The sequence below is a fragment of the Dryobates pubescens genome, chromosome 33 (genome assembly GCF_014839835.1).
Source record: "Dryobates pubescens isolate bDryPub1 chromosome 33, bDryPub1.pri, whole genome shotgun sequence".
Classification (NCBI taxonomy): Eukaryota; Metazoa; Chordata; class Aves; order Piciformes; family Picidae; genus Dryobates; species Dryobates pubescens.
Window position 1 is genome coordinate 5,991,717 of NC_071644.1, and position 17,879 is coordinate 6,009,595.

At 45.9% G+C, this 17,879-nt stretch overlaps 1 protein-coding gene across 5 annotated transcripts in view; it reads left to right on the forward strand.

The window, feature by feature from the left end:
* The window catches only part of RERE (arginine-glutamic acid dipeptide repeats), a 247,943-nt gene that overhangs the window by 193,338 nt on the left and 36,726 nt on the right, over positions 1-17,879 (forward strand). For all 5 annotated transcript variants that reach the window (XM_054175884.1, XM_054175886.1, XM_054175885.1 and 2 more), the window contains one exon: positions 1,251-1,331. In XM_054175884.1, coding sequence (XP_054031859.1) covers positions 1,251-1,331 — 81 coding nt within the window. The remainder of the gene's footprint in view (positions 1-1,250; positions 1,332-17,879) is intronic.

Genomic DNA, 17,879 nt, shown 5'->3' on the forward strand with positions numbered 1-17,879 from the left:
TCCCGGAGCTGCAGGCTGGGGTGGATAGCAGGGTCTGCAGCGTTGACCGAAGGAAGGTGCTGGGAAGAGAGGAGGAGGGGACTGAGCGATGCTTACAGCTGGGGCCTGAAGAGTTATTTGGGAGGTGTTGCAGCGGGGGAACATGAGTGCGAGGGGCAGCTGGGGGGGGGTCTGCAGAGTGACGAAGGGCAGCTGAGGGCTGCGGCAGATGAGCCACAGCAACTGCCAGGGGAAGAAGCCGCCACCCCTCTGCAGAGCCCCCGGGGGACCGGCGGGCGTTCAGCCGGCGGCTGCTTTCGCGGGGCTTTCCCGGGGGAAAGGGAGGCGAGGGCCGGCGCGGGGCCCGGAGTTGGGGGGGGCCCGGCGATCCAGGCCGCCTTTTGCGGCGCGCCCCGCGGGTGCCGCGCAGCCCAGCCCCGCCGCGATCACATGCTGGGCGGCCGCGGCCGCCGCCTCCCGTCCGCCCGCCCGGCCCTCAGCGCCGCTCGCCTCGGCTCGGCTCTGCCGCTCGCCTCGCTGCCCGCACCGCAGCCCCCGCCGTCGCCGCGGGCCCCGCCGCGATCCCTACCTGCGCCCGCACCGCCTCGTCCCGCCGGGCCCTGTCGAGCGCGGCCCCGGCCCCGGCGGGCGGCCGCAGGGCGAGAGAGGAGGAGAAGGAGGAAGTGTCTGGGCTTGGCGAGCGACCGCGCAGCGCTGCGAGCCGCGGAGGGGGAGCAGCGGCCGCGGCCCCGGCCCCGTTTTCCTCTGGCTTGCTCGGCAAGGCGTTTGGTGGATTCCGCCGAAAATCGGGAAGGGTGAAGCTGGAGAGTTGGCGTCTGCAAGGACTCGTTAACCCCTGCCGCACCTCCTCCGGAGAGGCACTTTTCTCCCGTGGAAAGCGGCGTTGCGTATTTTCGTTCGGCTTGCTGTCGTTGCTTAGTTGGAAAATAGACTTCGAAAGAGACGTGCTGCGGGATACTTCGGTCCTTTTGGGAAAGAACTGATTGTGGTACTGACTTTTAAAGCTTCAACTCTTGGAAGTTTGACGTGGAAGGGAATGGGGTTTGAATTTTTTGGTATCTTTTCCAAGCCTTTTCTCCTCCTTCTCCCTCCCCCTCCCCCCCCCCCCCCTCCCCGTCCCTCTGTAGGTAAACGCTTTCTTCTCTCGACAGACCTTAAGCTAAGAACACTGTTTGGCTGTTGTGCTGATTAACAAGATAATTTTTTTTTTGCTGCTGCTGACATAGTGTTTTTGTTATCTTTTATCACAGAAACGTTTTATTAAGGGGTTGCGGCAGTACGGCAAGAACTTCTTCAGGATCCGAAAGGAGTTGCTTCCGAATAAGGAGACCGTAAGTACATTCCCACTTTATGTAATTTGCTTTTTTGCTGCTGCTGCCTTGCTGTTCGAGCTTGCGAAACTCTTTCCTTTTCACCCCGAACTTAAGTCCCTTCGGAGAAATGGACGAGAGAAATGCCTATCCGGAGAAAGGGAGCCGTAATTGGGAGTGCAGTTTTTAGGCTTTTCACGTAGGAAAGGTTACATAAAGCAGCCGTCGGCGCTGGACGGAGGCACTCAGGTTGGCTGAAGTGTATTTATGGAGAGCAAATCTAATTTTAAATTCTGACATTATGATGGGATAATACATTTATGTCACCCAGTTGGGCTCAAATGGCAGTGGGTAATTAAAGAAAGCCTAAAACAAAACAAAAATCTAATTGAATCTGGAAGGCTGAGGTATGTGGCTGCTCCTGTGACCTGCAGAATTCGGCGGTTGTGTTTAACTCTTCGTGTTCCCGAAGCGTGGACGGCAAGCCTGTGGCTCCAGCTGCTGAATTGATCTGTGGCTTATTACTCTGCTGAACTTCATAGAGCTTACATAACTGTCATTCTGCTGGAAATCCTGGCAAGTGCTTAGGAGGAAGATGGACAGGGAGGAGTGGTTGACTTCTTCAAAGGAAAGAGGGTTTGGGAAGCCTTGGGAATCTTGTTACTTTTCCATTAGTCCTAATTGCCAAGCTTCTCTAGAAGCTTCGGTTTCTGTTCTGCAGGTGTCACTTAACTGCTGGGAGGGTGGGTTTGGAAAGTGGTTTTCATATTTATTCTCAATTTAGAAGGGAGATTATGAAAATAGACTATTTCCCAGCAGTTTGTTAGTGATCTGGAAAATGTTTAAAGCATAACTGGTTGTTCATAGTTCTCTGCATGTGGGATTTGGATGCTTAGTGGGGAAGAGCATTGCTGTAAAAATAAACTCTTATCTTACTGTAGGATGTTTCCATTCTCTTCTGAGGTGTTTTTGTGAGATGATGCTGTGATACCACAATCTGCTGTTGGTAAATAGTAACACCACTTCAGTCAAATAGGAAGGGGAGGGTGAAGTGATGCCTGAGTGCCTTAGTTGCTCTGTATGTTCACTTGATTCTATAGAGATGGGAACAGTTAATTACCCATCAAGTGTAGGCAGACTTTGCAGTTGGATGTGGGGACATGAAGGCCCAGTGCTGGACAGATGACAGCTTAAAGGGAATGCTGAAGTACTGTGCTTCTTGTGCAACGTCTCACCAATCCAGCACACAGCTTCAGCAGTCCATGCCTCTTTTCTTTGGAGTATCTCCTAGCAAGGTATGGAGAGCAAATTGGGATTTACTTCAGGAATTAATTTTGCTGATGGTGAAGTTAATGAGAGGCAAAAGGACTCTTCTGAAGTTTGAATTACAGCGGCAATGAAATACATTTTTCTTTCTGATGGAGAAAAGGAGCATGCAGGAGAAAGGAAAAACTGAAGAATGAGAGCCGAGGGCAGGTGTCTGACCCTGCTTGTACTGCTTGACTTCTGCATTCAGACTTGGAGATCAGGCCTAAGGCTTTTTGTAGAAGTTTTGCAAGTTTGGGACTGGTGTGAAACTTAACAGAAGCTACCATTTTTTTCAGCTGTAACACTTTTGTTGTGTTAGGTCTGAATTTTTACTATAAAGAGGACTAAATTCTGAGGTTTAGCAAGAAGAAATCAGCACATTGATTGTTTGGAGCTGTTTTTTTTTAGCCCCTGGTGGTAGCTGATCTACAAACAACCTTTGACCTGCAGCAGATTGTTTAATCTCTCCTTCCTATTTTTGCCCACAAATCTCACTTCTGGTTTGGTTTTTTCCCCCCCCCTAATTCCCAGTCTTTTTCAGACAACATTTTCAGCAGTTACACTCTAGCAAGACACACAGAATAAAGGCTGCACTAAATGTTTGACTATCCAGTTTTGCTTTTCCTCTTTAAAGAGGAATAATGAACAATGTAAATTACAGGGCTGGTGGAATGAGTCTGTCTCTATTTTTGCATCACCAAAATAATGTCAGCTATTTGCCTGCCATTTTTCTCTTGGCATTGCGAAGAAACCCTCTAGCAATGGCAGGAGCACTTGAGGGGAAAAAAAGAAAAAGCCCTCATTTTCTTGTTTAGCAGCATTATTATCATGAGGTGAGACTCAAAAGATTATTCTGTGGAAGCAAAAGCATTATGGTAACTCCCAAGTTCTACAAAAGCTACTTGAAAATCAGTCAGGGGCATTCTTAAAGCGACTTGCCCTAAATGCAAACAGACTGGAGGTCAATGCATCCTGCACGCTTCTGATTTATTAGAGTTTACCTTACCACTCACTGAAGCCAGTGGGGAGGGGAGCCAGGGGTTTTACCTCTCTGCAAAAACCCACTGCAAGTTAAATCTCCTTATTATCATGCTTCTCATATAATGCCTTTCCACTTAGAGTTGTGCTGCTTTCACTGGGGGAGAACTCTCCCTAATATCGCTTAAGCCCTGCAGTAGGAACATTACAATAGTGGAAGATAAGTAAGTACATTAGAAACACAAAAATATCAAGAGAGTCTAGGCCTATTTTATATTAAACCTGCTGCTGTAGAGGCAGTCAGAATACAGAGGTGAATATGACATTGGATTTCTTTTATGATATTGGAAGGTGTAAAGTGACTGTGGGGAGAGAGAAGAATTAGGCCATACTGTTCCAAGTTCTCACAGGCATGTTAAGGAATGGCCTATTTGAATTGTGCCTTGGCTTTTTTTTCCCCTCTTTGTAGTTAATGTACAATATCTTGTAGAGAAAGCCTGTATTTATCAGGGTGGGTTTTAACTAGTTTAACACAGTTTCTCAACCTTCTTTTTTTTTCAGTTGTTTCTTTTAAATTAATAACCAGCAAGGAAAAAAAAAATATGAACTAAAGTACTTGCAGCATATCAAAGCTGAAAGGTCTTCACTCCTCCAGTTTGTTGCAGATACCCAGTTTGTTTCAAAGCTGGTGTCCAAGAGGGCTTCTCAGTGGGCACCAGTATGAATATAGCTGTAGCATTCTTTCCAAGCTTTTCTAAGCAAGAAGCATAGGAATTGAAATCAGCTTTGACCTCATCATGCCTTCTGACTTGATGTGGCCCTGGGCAGCCTGATCTACTTGAAGGTCTCTCTGTTGCCTGCAGCGGGGTTGGATAAGATGACCTTTGAGGGTCCCTTCCAGCCAGTGCAATCTGTATCTGTGAAACAGATCAAGGAAAGGCAGTTGTTTAAAGGCTGGATCACCAAGTGTTCATCTTGTGCTACTCTGGAGATAAGGTGCTTCCACGTAGATGAGCTTCAATAAAACTTCTGAGGCGTTCTTGAGTTTCCATTGCACTCTGTCTTAAATACATCTTGCAGCTTTCTCTTTCTCCTCTTCCTCCTCAGTAGTTTTCTCCTTGTTGCAGCTGTAGTTGAATGGCACAACTGATGTATCCTGCTCTCATTTGCTTCATGCCTAGCAGCACTTTGATTCTTCTACATGGTAAGAAGGAAATTTCGGAGGCATCTATGTGACTCAAGCAGCTTTCATTAGTAACTCATTCAAATTCAGGTGGTTTTAAGAATACAAGGTACACAGCTGGCAAAAATGTTCCTCTGAGTGTCTGATTTGGCTTTAAATGTGACTTATTTGTTCCCCTTGTTTGGGGATAGTTTGTGAAAACTTTGTGCTAATAGGAGATTTTCCAAATATTTCAGATTCTTTTCGGAATTCTTTAGGTGAGCACACTGAGCTACTTGAACTTGAGAGGTTTAGAAGCGCCAGAATGGTGCTAGGCCTGAGATAAATGCACTTCAGTGCCTGCAGGGTTGGGGATTGACTTACTGTGCTCTTGTAAATAACTCAGCCCTGTGCTTGTGACATGTGGAAGGTAAATAGAAACACAGAATGAACATGAGCTTGAGCAGGGCACTGGTGTACCATCAGAGCAGGAGCAGGTGGGATGCCAAGTCATGGTGTCAGCTTGCTCAGATGTAGAACTGGGTCCTGTTCCACTCAGTGTACCCTCCTGGTTCTCAGAAGCACTTCTCTAAGCTTTAGTTCAGGTGCAGTTTCAGTTTACTGAACTAATGAAGTCTGCGGTCCCAGAAGAAATAGATTTCCTCTGGCTGGAGTTCCTGCAGCCTGCTTTGTGTCAGATTTGTTGTCTGACCAGTGGAACTCAAACCTTGTGCTGGTTCTTCAGCTGCTAGAAATGGAGTGATGTACATGATTGTGCCTGTGTCTCTGCCAGCCTTCCATACGTGTGATATCCTTCCACAGCCGTGGTATATGCTGCAGGGAAATTGGGCTTTTGGAAGCACTGTCTGGCATGGAGTAGACTCAAGTACTTCTGACCTCTTCAACCTGTTAGGCAGGGGGTGACACTCATCAGTGTTGTGAGGGTCTGAAATGACTCTGACATCCAAGGACAGTTTATGGGACACTGACTGTGACCACAGTCTAATTGTCTGCTTGTCTTTTTTCCTGGCCAGCTGAAGCTCCTTAGTGAGCCCTGTAGAGCTGCTTGATCACTGAGAAGTCTAAAAAGAGGACAGTGAATCTTTGTGGAGGCACGGAGGCTTTGGTCTAATTCTGTGTTGAACTCCTCCCTATTGAGCACAGGAGTATCTTTGGGGTGTGTGATTTTTGGTTTGGCTGCTTGGCAAGAGGACAGAGTGCAAGCAAAAGGTCTTGCTTCTGGGCAGACGTTTCTGTATTTAGCTTTAAAACACAGTGTAAACACAAGCCGTGAACATCAGCTGCTTTCCTTAGATCAAAATACCTGCAGCCTGCTGTGTTTATCCACATCAGACCTAAATGTGCATCACTTCTGTAGGAAAAAAAATACCTCTCTTCTGATAGGAAAAATCTCTTTCTCCAAATGAAATGCTGTTGGGACTTACCTCAGAGACTAAATAAGCTGTGCTCTGTTAATGTTAGGAGACAAAATGAGTGCAGTGTGAGCTTTCAGCATAAACTTCTGTTTAATTTTAGATTGAGGTTTAGATAAACAATTTCATTCTTGCCTCATTAATGCTTAATCTTGTGTTACATAATACACAATATTGGCTTCCTGAGCAGCTCTTAAATATAGTGCAAATGTGTGGTGGCTGAAAGGTCGCTGCCTTTACCATATGCGCGGGCTGGCAAGGTATTTGTCCTCGGAGGGGACAGGCCGCACGCTGCTCATGTCAACAAACAGCATTGCTAATATTTGTGCACAATCCTCGGGAGCCTAGGAGAGGCAAAGCTTCTCCCTCGACATAATTGTTCAAATAGCAGCTCTCCTTTGATCAAAAGAGGGGGGATAATGAGGTGAATAGATTTGGGTCTGTTAGCATGAGGCGATTGGTTAGCCCGGCCTCGGCTGTTCGCTGTCTGCGTTTAGCGGTGTCACTTCTTTGTGCCGGCAGCAGAGTTTGTGTCTGTGGCACGGCCACGACTCCTTCTCCCAAAGGAAATGTATTTTATTTGATGCTGTATTCCCCTAATGATAGGATATTAATAGATTGCATAGGCAAGGAGTATTATTTCCTGACTTCTCTTTGCTGCAGGAGCGTTCAGAGAGGGCCAAGCTATGTAAGCCTTTTCTGTTTGAAAGCTGAACCTTTTTCCTTAATAACTTGTTCTAGCCTCCATGCAGCCAGGGCTGAAATTTTCCATTAGAGTTTGAAGCGACTGCCAACATAAACAGCCACTGCTTCTTTTCATTTCATCTCTGCTCGCTGCTGCTAGTGCTTCCAGTGCATGGATATTGCAGTCAGAGGGTTTTATTCTTGCTAAAACAGGGGCTGTAGGCTTCATATTTTAAAAATGAGAGCCTGCCTCTTTTTTTTTCTTCCCCCTTCCCTTTAGTCAGAGCAGATCTCCTGCTGGGCTTCAGTCCCTCTTGACAAATGGGCAGAGGCATCAGTTAGTTGCTTTTCCTGTGTAAGTGAAACCATTGATTCATTTGCATAACAAACTCTGCTGTAGGGAACATGTTGTTTCTTTTTTTTTTTTTTTCTTATTTTTTTTTTTTTCTTATTTCTTTTTTCTTTCTGTCCTCTTCTTTTTTTTTTTTTCCTTCTTCTTTGAGTGTGGCTAATCTTAGCTGATTGAGGGAGAACACTAAATTAATATGTTGGGCTTTAAGGTGAAGCAGTGCACCGAGGAGGCAAACAGTAATTCCGTTCACGCTTCTCACCAGGAGCAGAATATGTAAGCCAACGAATTTAATGAAATGCTGAGCTCAAAGGAGCTGAGCTCAGATGGAGATATTCCTAAATGTAAGTGGCATGGAGCTGAAAGCTGTTGACAAAGACCAGATCATCTGTAAGGGGGTGCTCAGTACGTGTGGTCGCTGCGATTTGGCTTGTTTTAAAAAGTTTTAACTGTTAAACCCTTCGCAAATGTCATCATTTTATTAGCTCATAAAAGAGAGGCTTCAGAAAGGTCTTCGAAGAGACATAAAGGTTTAACTCAGGTATTCACTGTGTCATCTTCATCCCTAAAACTGATTTCAGGTCTTGGGAAGAGAGCTGCCAACTACATGCTCCGGTGGAGAAGCCTGGGCCTGAGTTGCAGCTCGTGGTTTGTGTTCCAGAGGTGTTCCTTTTGTTGCAGGTTCTTGAGGTTTTTTTTTTCTTTCAACTTCACAGGTCCCAAAGATATCTGTTGTTTAGCTCTGAAATCCTTGCTCTGAGAACTGCCTTTTACAGGGCCCAGTGCCACTAGTGTGTAGCCATCGGTTAATAGCTGTGGTTCCATCTTCCAGCAACCAAAATCCCCTCTGGCATACCTGTGTGTCTTATTTGCAGGTGAGGCAAGTAAAACCAAAGGAGGAACTACTTGATGTGCTTTGGTTTTACTTACTTCACATCTCTCAGGCTTTCTCTTAAGAAAATGAGCTCTTCACAGTAAGGGTGGTGAGACAGTGGAACAGGTTGTCCAGGGAATGAGGGGGCCCTGGAAGTGTTCAAGGCCAGATTGGATGGGGCTTGGAGCAGCCTGCTCTAGCAGAAGGTGTCAAACCCCCGGGCAGTGGGGTTGGAACTGGATGATCTTCAAGGTCCCTTCCAATCCAAACCATTTTATGAATCTGTGATGAAGAAATTCTCCATGTTATTGTTCTGTATTCTAGAGGTGCAGTGTTGACAGCTCAAAACCTGGGCTGCTTAATTGAGCTTCATACTGAGAAACCTTGGTAGGTGAAGAGCATAAAAGCAGGTGGTGTACTCCAGTGCTGACTGGACTCTAGAGCTGCATTTAGCCTGGGTAATAAATCAGCTCTGCACTCTGCTGGGGTTTTTTTATTATTATTTCACATTACATGATTGAAACTCATTGTTTATTTTTCTCTGAGCCTTTAGAGGTAGGTGGGGGAAAAATACTGTTGTAAGCCATTAGGCAATTGCATTGAGTTCTGTCAGGGAGCCAAAAAGGACAACTTCTGCTTTGTAGTGGAAGGTATGTGGCCGAGGAGCTGAGCCAGGGCTGTTGGGAAAATTGATAGAGTATTGTCTGAGTCTTCCTCAACACCTGAGAGTACACAGTGCTGCTGTGACTCCTCATGGTGCTGTTGCACTGCATTTTCCCTACCTTCTGCTTATAATTCACCATCATAAGGCATTTTGGTTTGTTTGTTTTCCTATTGTGAATTCTGCTTTTTACATCCCTGCTGAAGGGGGTGTGTGTGCCTGGTTAGAAGAGTTGTTGTTCATCAACAGCTGTATGCTTTTTTCATTCTGTCTTTTTCTTTCCCTGTGAGATAAGATCCTGGCCTTTTCCTTCTGTAGCAAGTGTCAGATTGTGTCAAATACTCAGACATCAATCCTAAGGTCCTGTGAATCTCAGGTGAATAAAACAGCTACCTATCAGAGAATTTGTGTAGTTTATTTTCACAGTTGAGTGGCATATCCTCAGCAAGATTCTTTGCCAGGGATGTCATGCACCAAACCCTTCAGGTTGGTTGTTTCCCCTACAGTTCATGACTGAAGATAGACTTTAGCTGGTTGGCAGCTCACAAGCTTGACATTGACAAGATTGACATTGGATATCAGGGAGAAATTCTTTCCAGAGTGGGTGGGGAGACACTGGAACAGGTTGCCCAGGGAGGTTGTGGATGCCAACAGCTTTGACCTGTTAAGAGAGCCACATTACAGGAGAGCCAGGCTGGAGTGTGGAGCAGTTTTCAGTTCCTTAACACAGAGACTCTTTAAATTGTGGTCCAGATTGGGTGGGGTTCAGCAGATGAAGCCATTTGAGGAGGAGAAGATTCTGCACCGGGGCAAAAGCAAAACTAAGCAAAAACCACCACAATAAAACCCCCCAGAAATCCTGTGTTGGCAGAGAGCAAACTGTACCTTTAATGTGCCTTGCCTGCCACCCTGAGCATGAAATGAACTTCATTCTTACACAACACATCATTGGCCTTAACCATTGCTTCCTGCCCCAGATGGCACTGTAGGAATGGCATCTACAGTGTTCCTTTGGCATGGAAGCAGCCCCCAAATATATCAGTCCTAAGTACCCTGTACTGTGCTGCTGTAACTGTACTGTGAGAACAAGACAATAACAACTTCAGGAGACAGATGCACTCATTTTGTCAGTTTTGTTCCAGAAAGAAGCAGTGCTTGATTGCTGGGAGTTTTTGTTTGTTGTTTTGTTCTTGCCAAGGAAAACTCCCAGGAATTACACAGATTATGGAAGGAACTGAGAACAGAGAGTCAAGAGTGGGTTTTGTTTATGGGTTTTGTTTAAGGGCTGGGCCATAGGGGAAACGAAGGCAGTATGTGAATATAGCAGGCTCTGAAAGCCTTGTACTTGAAGAAGCATCCAGCATCACAAGCTGAAATCTGCTAGGTCTGATTTTGTTTGCTTTCCCCTTTCTGTTTTGTGTCTGAAAGAAAAATGCTTAGGAGTACGATGGAATTCAAATTCTCAGGATATAAAAATGCTAATGACTATGTAGAGGTGATGGTGGTGTTCTTTTGGGTAAAGAACTGCTGCTTTTATCCCAGCAGCATATGAAGGAAGAGGCCTGTTCTGCAAGTGGGTAGGAGGAAGGCTGAATGATTTTCAGACACAAAGATAATGAACCTGTGAGCTGTGTGAAGTGCTTACGCTTTGAGTTTCCCTTTCCTGCTATCTTGCAAGACTGGCATCCACCGTTTGTGCTGTTGGTGCATTTTGCTTGGAGTAAAAGGACCTCCTTCTGCTGACTCTGGCCTCAGTATTGCCCCAGGTAGAACCACAGTTGTGCTGCAGCATCTGCTTCACTTCTTAATTTTAGCCTAGTTAGGAAGGTACAGGTTAGTGTGACATCAAACACTGAGAAACCAAAGCAGGTGCCACAGGAGACCTTTAGGTTTTTACATCCCTTATGTACAAATCTTAGGCTGTTGATGGATTTGTTTCCTTCTGATTGAGCTCTCTCAAGAGTAAGTTTCTCAATTCCAATTCTATTTCATAGAATGGTTTGGTTGGGAAGGGTCCTTGAAGGTCATCTAGTTCCAGCCTCATGTGAAACTTCTCTTTTGGAGAGATGTAAATGAAAGAGGCATTTCCTGAAGAGCTTGGAGTCTTAAGAAATAGCAAAGTGTTAGGAGATCAGTGTCAAAATCATAAACACTGACAGTACTGATGGCTGGCAGATCCTGACTGGCTCTGGTCAGCTGGTACCTAGAAAACTGACAGAATTGTTTCTTTTTATGCTACCAAACTCCTGTACAGCAGCAGTAAGAAAGGTGCTGCTAACTCCTTCAATTGCCATGGTGAAATAGATTCTTCTTGTTGGGTGGAACAGTTGAGCTGATTCCTCCCCTGCCCTTCCCCCAACGTATTTTCTGTGCTCCCTTTTCCCTTCCTCCCGGTGCCCCTGACACAAACTGAATTATTTTGTACCATGCCTCTAGACTTTAACCTTTAGAGAAAGGGAGACTGCATTCCAGGTTATAAAACAGCTCTTTCCTCATGCAATTTGAGAAGTCCTCCCTGTTGTTTAATTCTGAGCCTGCTTTGTGCCTGGTGCCTCATGTTGTGTGAAGCACTAGGACATCCCACAGGAACTTTTGATTTATTTTGCTAACTCTGCCCTTCTCTGTGGTTCAGAAACCTCTAATGATCTGTGAAGCTCCAAGATTTTTGAGTTGAACAGTAGTAGTTTTAAGAACCTCCTCTGCTAACATGAAAGCCTTAACGCTTTCCACATGCTGAGTTTTTGGCCTCATGAAAAGCTGACCTCCTACAAATACAGTTTGTAAAGCTGGGCATCCTGGGCCAGGGCTTCTTAATGCTGTTGGGAAATGGGGGGGGGGAGAAGAAAAAAAAGTCATGAAAACTCTGGGCTCTTGGCCAGCCTGAAAGATGTGATACAGCAAACATGTTGCTGCTGCCCTTTGTTACTCCTCAGCTTTGATTAGCTTTGTTTCCAGTAAGCTTCATTATGGGGTTTTTCCCCTCCTTTTTTCCCCCCCCCCTTTGTTTTGTTTTTGATGGCTAAGGATGTGCCAGAGCTCAAGTCTTTCATTACCTGAATTGCAGTGAGAGGGAACTAGAGAAATAAATTGTGCCACCTCCCCAACAAATCAACCAACCAACACAAGCTAATGAAACCTCCCCCAAAAGGAACCTCTTTAAACTAGACACACAAGCCCTTTTCTCTCTGCTTTCCTTATTCCTGCAGCCTTACACTTTTCCATCTGCTTCTTTCTCTTCTCTGAAGTTTCCTTTAGACTTTGAGGATTAAGAGTGAATTTGGACAGCTGTGCAGTGCTGACTGCATTACCTGGATTTATCTTTTCTACTTAGCAGCACAAGGTAAGGGAAAGAGTGTCAAGATAGAGGTGCCAGTCTCTTTCTGGTGGCATCCATTAATAGGACAAGGAGCAGTTGGGTGTAAACTGGAACCCAGGAACTTCTACCTCAACATGAGGAGAAACTTCTTTACTATGAGGATGCTGGAGCCCTGGAGCAGACTGCCAAGAGAGGTTGTGGAGTCTCCTCTGGAGACCTTCCAAACCCACTTGAATGCATTCTTGGTTTGGTGCATTCTGCTTTGGTAGGGGTGTTGGTCCAGATAGTCTCTAGAGGTCTCTTAACATTCTGTGATTCTATGATTCTAAGAGGGATTTTCTCAATGTTTGTTTATTTCTAAGAACCCAAAATACATGTTTGTTGGCTGTATAGGAGAGGTTGTGCCATGCTGGCCTGATGACCTCATCAGAGATGTATACTTGGTGGTCGGTGTGGTAAGGGCTTAGGGGATTTTTTTGCCCAGGCAGTGATCTTCACCTTGGCTTGTTGTGCTTCACTTGAGCTTGGCTGACTTCTCTGCAGTGTCAGTGTCACACAGACTACACTCTCTGTGGAGGTTTCCCTTCATGATGTTAGAGCAGTCCAGCTGCAGTTTCTAATGGCTTAGCAGCTGGCAGAACATCAGAAGTAGGTGGGGTTCAGTTCTGACTCTGGCTTTGTTCTGCAGATGTGAGTAAAAATCTGTGCCATAAACCTTGCACCTTGCTTAAAGAGCACCTAGAAAAATGCATTTGTCTGAATTCCCACTTTTCAGTCAGAGCCAGTGTGTAGAATAACTGGGGGAAGCATCCCTGGGCTTTCACCTTGTTATGATGAAGTGACACGGACAAAGTCCTTCCACCTTCAGCGCTGTGTTGAAGATGTATGTGGTTAGCAAATCCCAGCTCATGTTCTTAATCTGTGGCATTCAGTGTGATGGATTTTGGATTATTTTTCTTGAACATTCTTTTGTTGTGAGCAAAACACTTCTGAAAAGAATTTGTCTGCTCACTGTGGGTATAAAGCTCTCCTCCCTGTCTTTCCCTTATTTGTATTCTTTTAAGGTGAGTAATGGTTTTGGTTCAGACAAACACAAATTGCTCAAACTTAGCCTTTCAAAAGTGATTCAGATGATTTTCAGCTACAGGATGAAAAGGAGGAAGCTCAAGTCATGTTAGATTTGAACAACCAGAGAGTTTTAACCCACAGCTGTCCAAAATGTCCATGGAAATCAAAAGGAGTGTGGGTGGCAGGTTGAGAGAGGTGATTCTGCCACTCTTCTCTAGTGAGCCTGCAGAGCAGTACAAGTCCCAACACGAGGGAGACAGACCTGCTGGTGTGGATCCAGAGGAAGCCACCAAAGTCATCAGAGGGCTGGGGCACCTCTGCTGTGAAGACAAGCTGAAAGAATTGGCACTGTTCAGCCTGGGGAAGAGAAGGCTCCAGGGAGACCTTAGAGCTGCAGTTCAGTATCTGAAGGGGACCTCCAGGAAGGCTGGGGAGGGACTGCTCAGAAGGGCTTGGAGTGTGTGATGTGGACAATGTCTGTGGATCTGTCATGGAGTGACGGGGCAGTGGTTTGAAACTGGAGCAGGAGAGATTTAGGTTGAACATCAGGAGGAAGTTTTACATAATGAGGGTGGGGGAATACTGGAGCAGGTTGCCCAGGGATGTGGTTAAGGCCCCATCCCTGGGGACATTCAAGATTAGCCTCGATGTGGCCCTGGACAGCCTGGTCTAGTTGGAGGTTTCCCTATTGAGTGCAGGGGGGTTGGGCAACCTTTGAGGGTCTCTTCCAACCCAATCCAATCAGTGAATCTGTGCAATGATTCATCTTCTTGTAGAAATACTTACTGACTAAGTGTCTGTGTACTGTAGAGAAAGAAACCGAGGTCACAAGCTGCTCTTTGTGGTTGTTACAAATGACCCCGCTTGCCCCACGCATCTCCTGAATATTCTTCCAGGGAGAATATTAATATCACTGAAGCACTAATAGTGCTGGAGACAAATCAATGGCATTGATAAGTGTTTGAGTGAAAACTGCCCAGCCATTTCCCCATCTCATCTGATCACTTTTTACAGTCCTCATCCCATATTTACTCAGTCTTGAGTCACGATTCCAAAAAGCCACGCTGGCATTTAGCAATTGGGACCATGGCAGCGTTCATTGCTCCAGCCATGAAACAGCATGTACCAACTGCATGTGAGTCACCACTGAGGAGCTGGCTCTGTGGCTTTGTTTGCACCAAACCACTGCTAAGGGTTTGTTCTTCTTTTAATGAGGGTTTTCTGAATTACCAAAGTTTGGGTTTGACCTTTTCAAACAAACTTAGGTAGAAAAGAGATGGGAAATTTTTACCAGGCAGTTTCACGTTCTCTTTGATTGCTTTGGTTGTCATCTCGGAGCTGAAAATGTGGATGGAATCCTGCAGGCTGTAGATAAAAAGCCTCTGGTGCAGTGTTCGGTTGTGGGTTGTTGTTCCATAAAGGTCATGTCAAAATGAGGAAAAAACCCAAACCCAAATGCCAAACCCTCCCTGGCTAGCAGAGGCTTCCTACCTTAGGAATAAGAAGTTCTTTGCCATACTGATTTTTGGGGTATTCCTCCTTCATTCTCTCTCCAGGAATCCCTCTCTCTCTCCTCCAGCGCTGAAAAGAGCCTGTTGCGTAACTTGCTTCCCAAATACTCTGGCAATCAGCCTCCAGCTTTTGTAGCTTCATTGCAGCTGTAATACTCTGTTGGCCATAGGAAGGCTGATGAGCAGAGGTACTTTGTTTAATTGGGTCCCTGTCTGTAGTTGAAGTCTTTACAGACTGAGCAGTGCAGAGACAAAACACAGCTCCTGGACGCCCAGTGGATGGACATTGATAGATCCAATTTACTCTACCTGGCTGTTCCTGAAGGGCTGTCAGCAGGTGGGAGGACAGAGCTGGGAAGGAGCTGGTCTGTTGAGGCCCAGGCAGTTTGCTAAGGTCATCCATCTGCTTTTATTCCTTTTCTCCCCCACTTCCCAAGGTCACCTTCTTCTGCAGTATGTAGTGGGGATTTCCATTCTATTTCACGAGAAGTGTTTTTGAGAGGGCAGCAGGAAGGCAAGTGAGATGCTGCCAAAGCTTTGTTGTCTCTGTATTATTTTGCTTTGTCTCTGTAATAATTAATGTTGACATTGTTGCTTGAAGGCTGCTGGGTTCCTGGCAGCTCTGCTTTCCTGCTCCCCAGGGCATCTGCTGGCCACGGGATGCACGGCCTCCAAGATGCAAGTGCTGAAAAAAAGAAGTTTGAGGGTCCTGCATCTTCTCTGGGCAGCACCGATGAGTGCCTGCTAATTCACTCCTGTAGCAGGTTAAAAGCCCTTTTGTTAGGAGGCTTCCTCTGTTAGCTTTGAAGCATTCTGCAGGAATTCTGTGAAGCCTTCTGAATGCTGTGAGCTTCCCACACCTCGGTGCTGGGAGATTGCAGGCTCTCCACCTGCTCTCTGGGTCCTCCTGGCTGGCTGAGGTCATGTTGCAAATATCTTTCTCTTGTTTTTTTTCAGGCCTAGTGAGTAACCAAACCACAGTGAAAAATAGCCAGTGAGCCACAGAAAAAGCCTTGTTGGTGCATTTGACAATGGGAATGGTTTCAATTATGAGACCACTTTGCAGGAGCATGTGTTTGATGGATTAGGGAAACATGAGTCACAGAAAACCTGTCTTGCTGCTTTGTCTCTGGTGTCTCTTCTGAAGGGAGGAAGGAGCAGGTGATGTTTGGGTTAGCAGCAGCTTTCTTTGGAGGAAGGAAATGCAAGTTCAGAGGGCCTGCATGGTTTTAAATATAAACAAATAACCAAAGCAAATCCACACAGCCACTGTAAGAACTTGCTGTTGAACTTCACAGTTGTGATATTCACAGACATCTCTCCCCCCACACACACCACTTTTCATACCTCTTTGAAGGTTGGACTTTGCAAGGGTGCTGTGGGAATTTGTGCCTACGTGAGCTCTCACTGTGGGATGTCACCCTGCTCAAGGGCTGCTGTGACTGACTGTAAGGAGAAATAATTTGTGTTGGTTGTGGCTTTGTTGGCTTTTGTCACTGGGGTTTTTTGGGTTTAAATGGTTAATGGTTTCTACATTCAGTTGCCAGAGCACCGAATGTAGAACAGGAGCTCTCCTAAGGAAGCAACCAAAAAAGGGGCTGGAGCACTGCCCTATGAGGAGAGGCTGAGAGCCCTGGGGCTTTTTAGACTGGAGAAGACTGAGAGGGGATGTAATAAATGTTTATAAATATCTGAGGGCTGGGGATCAGGAGGAGGAGACAGGCTCTGCTCAGTTGTACGCTGTGGTACAATGGACATAAACTATAGCACAGGAGGCTCCACCTCAACATGAGGAGGAATTTCTTCAGTGTGTAGGTCACAGAGCACTGGAACAGGCTGCCCAGAGAGGTTGTGGAGTCTCCTTCTCTGGAGACTTTCAAGACCAATCTGGATCTGTGTGACCTGTGCTGGATTCTATGGTCCTGCTCTGGCAGGGGCTTGGACTCGATGATCTCCAGAGGTCCCTTCCAACCTCTAACATACTGTGAGCCTGTGTGACACAGGTAAATGACTGTATCTTGTAATGCTTTCATCTTGTCCCACATATTTAACCTATTTTAAACAAGCAGATGTTCTTAGAAACCTGCATGTCAGTACAGGGAATAGCTGTTCTTGTTCTGAAGTCTGTGCCCCTGGCTAAGGCCAAAAGGAGCTTGGTGTCCTCCTGCGCCGCTGAACGTGGTTCTTTCAGTCTGCTAAACAATTCTTCCATCACAGTCCATTAAAACATACACACATCCATAGCTCCAGCACCTGGAGAATATCTTCATTCAGGAAGCAACCTGCTTTGTTATCCTTCCCACAGTTCAAGTCTTGTCAGCTGGATTGTTCCTCTTGGGTAAGAAGCACAAGGAGGAAGGTAGTAAGTTTGATGGTTTGGCTGTAGTGTTTTTCCATGCCATGCAAGTGACACACAGTGCTCAGCTGACCTCTTACCTCCTCTGCTACAACTCAGAGTTAATTATTTTTTTCCAGTTGACTGTTTTTTGCCCCCTTCCTGTGTGGACAATTATGACAGCTTTGGAAAGCAGCACAGAGATTGTTAATCTTATCTGGACTTGCTGAACTTTCTGTTTGAATTTATTGCAAGGAGCACAGCACGTGTGGCAGACAGAATGACTAACAGACTTGTTACTGATCAACATAACCCCAGTTCATTTGGGTTTTTCTGTGTGATGCAGTCTCACTCTCAGCTTCTCCATGTAGGAAAATTGACTGCCATGTCTGAACAGAAGTAGTGTAACCGTACTGGAAAAATTGACCTATTTCCAGGGTACATAGAATCACAGAATGGTCTGAGTTGGAAGGGACCTCCAAAGAACATTCAGTCCAGCCCCCTTGCAGTCAGCAGCAACACCCACCAGGTTGCTCAGAACCTTGTCCAGCCTGACCTTCAATATCTTCAGGGATGGGACCTCAACCACCTCCCTGGGCAGCCTGTTGCAGTGTTCCATCACCCTCATGGTGCAGAACTTGTTCCTATCTAAATATTCTCTTTAATTTCAAACTATTGCCCCTTGTCCTATCACTGCAGGCCTTTGGGAACAATCCTTCTGTAGCCCACTTAGGTGCTGGAAGGCCACTCTTAGATCTCCCTGGAGACCTCTCTTCTCCGAGTTGAACACCCCCAGCTCCCTCAGCCTCCTCGTAGCAGAGATGCTCCAGCTCCCTGATCATCTTCGTGGCCCTCCTCTGGACCTGCTCCATCAGTCCAAGACCTTCCTG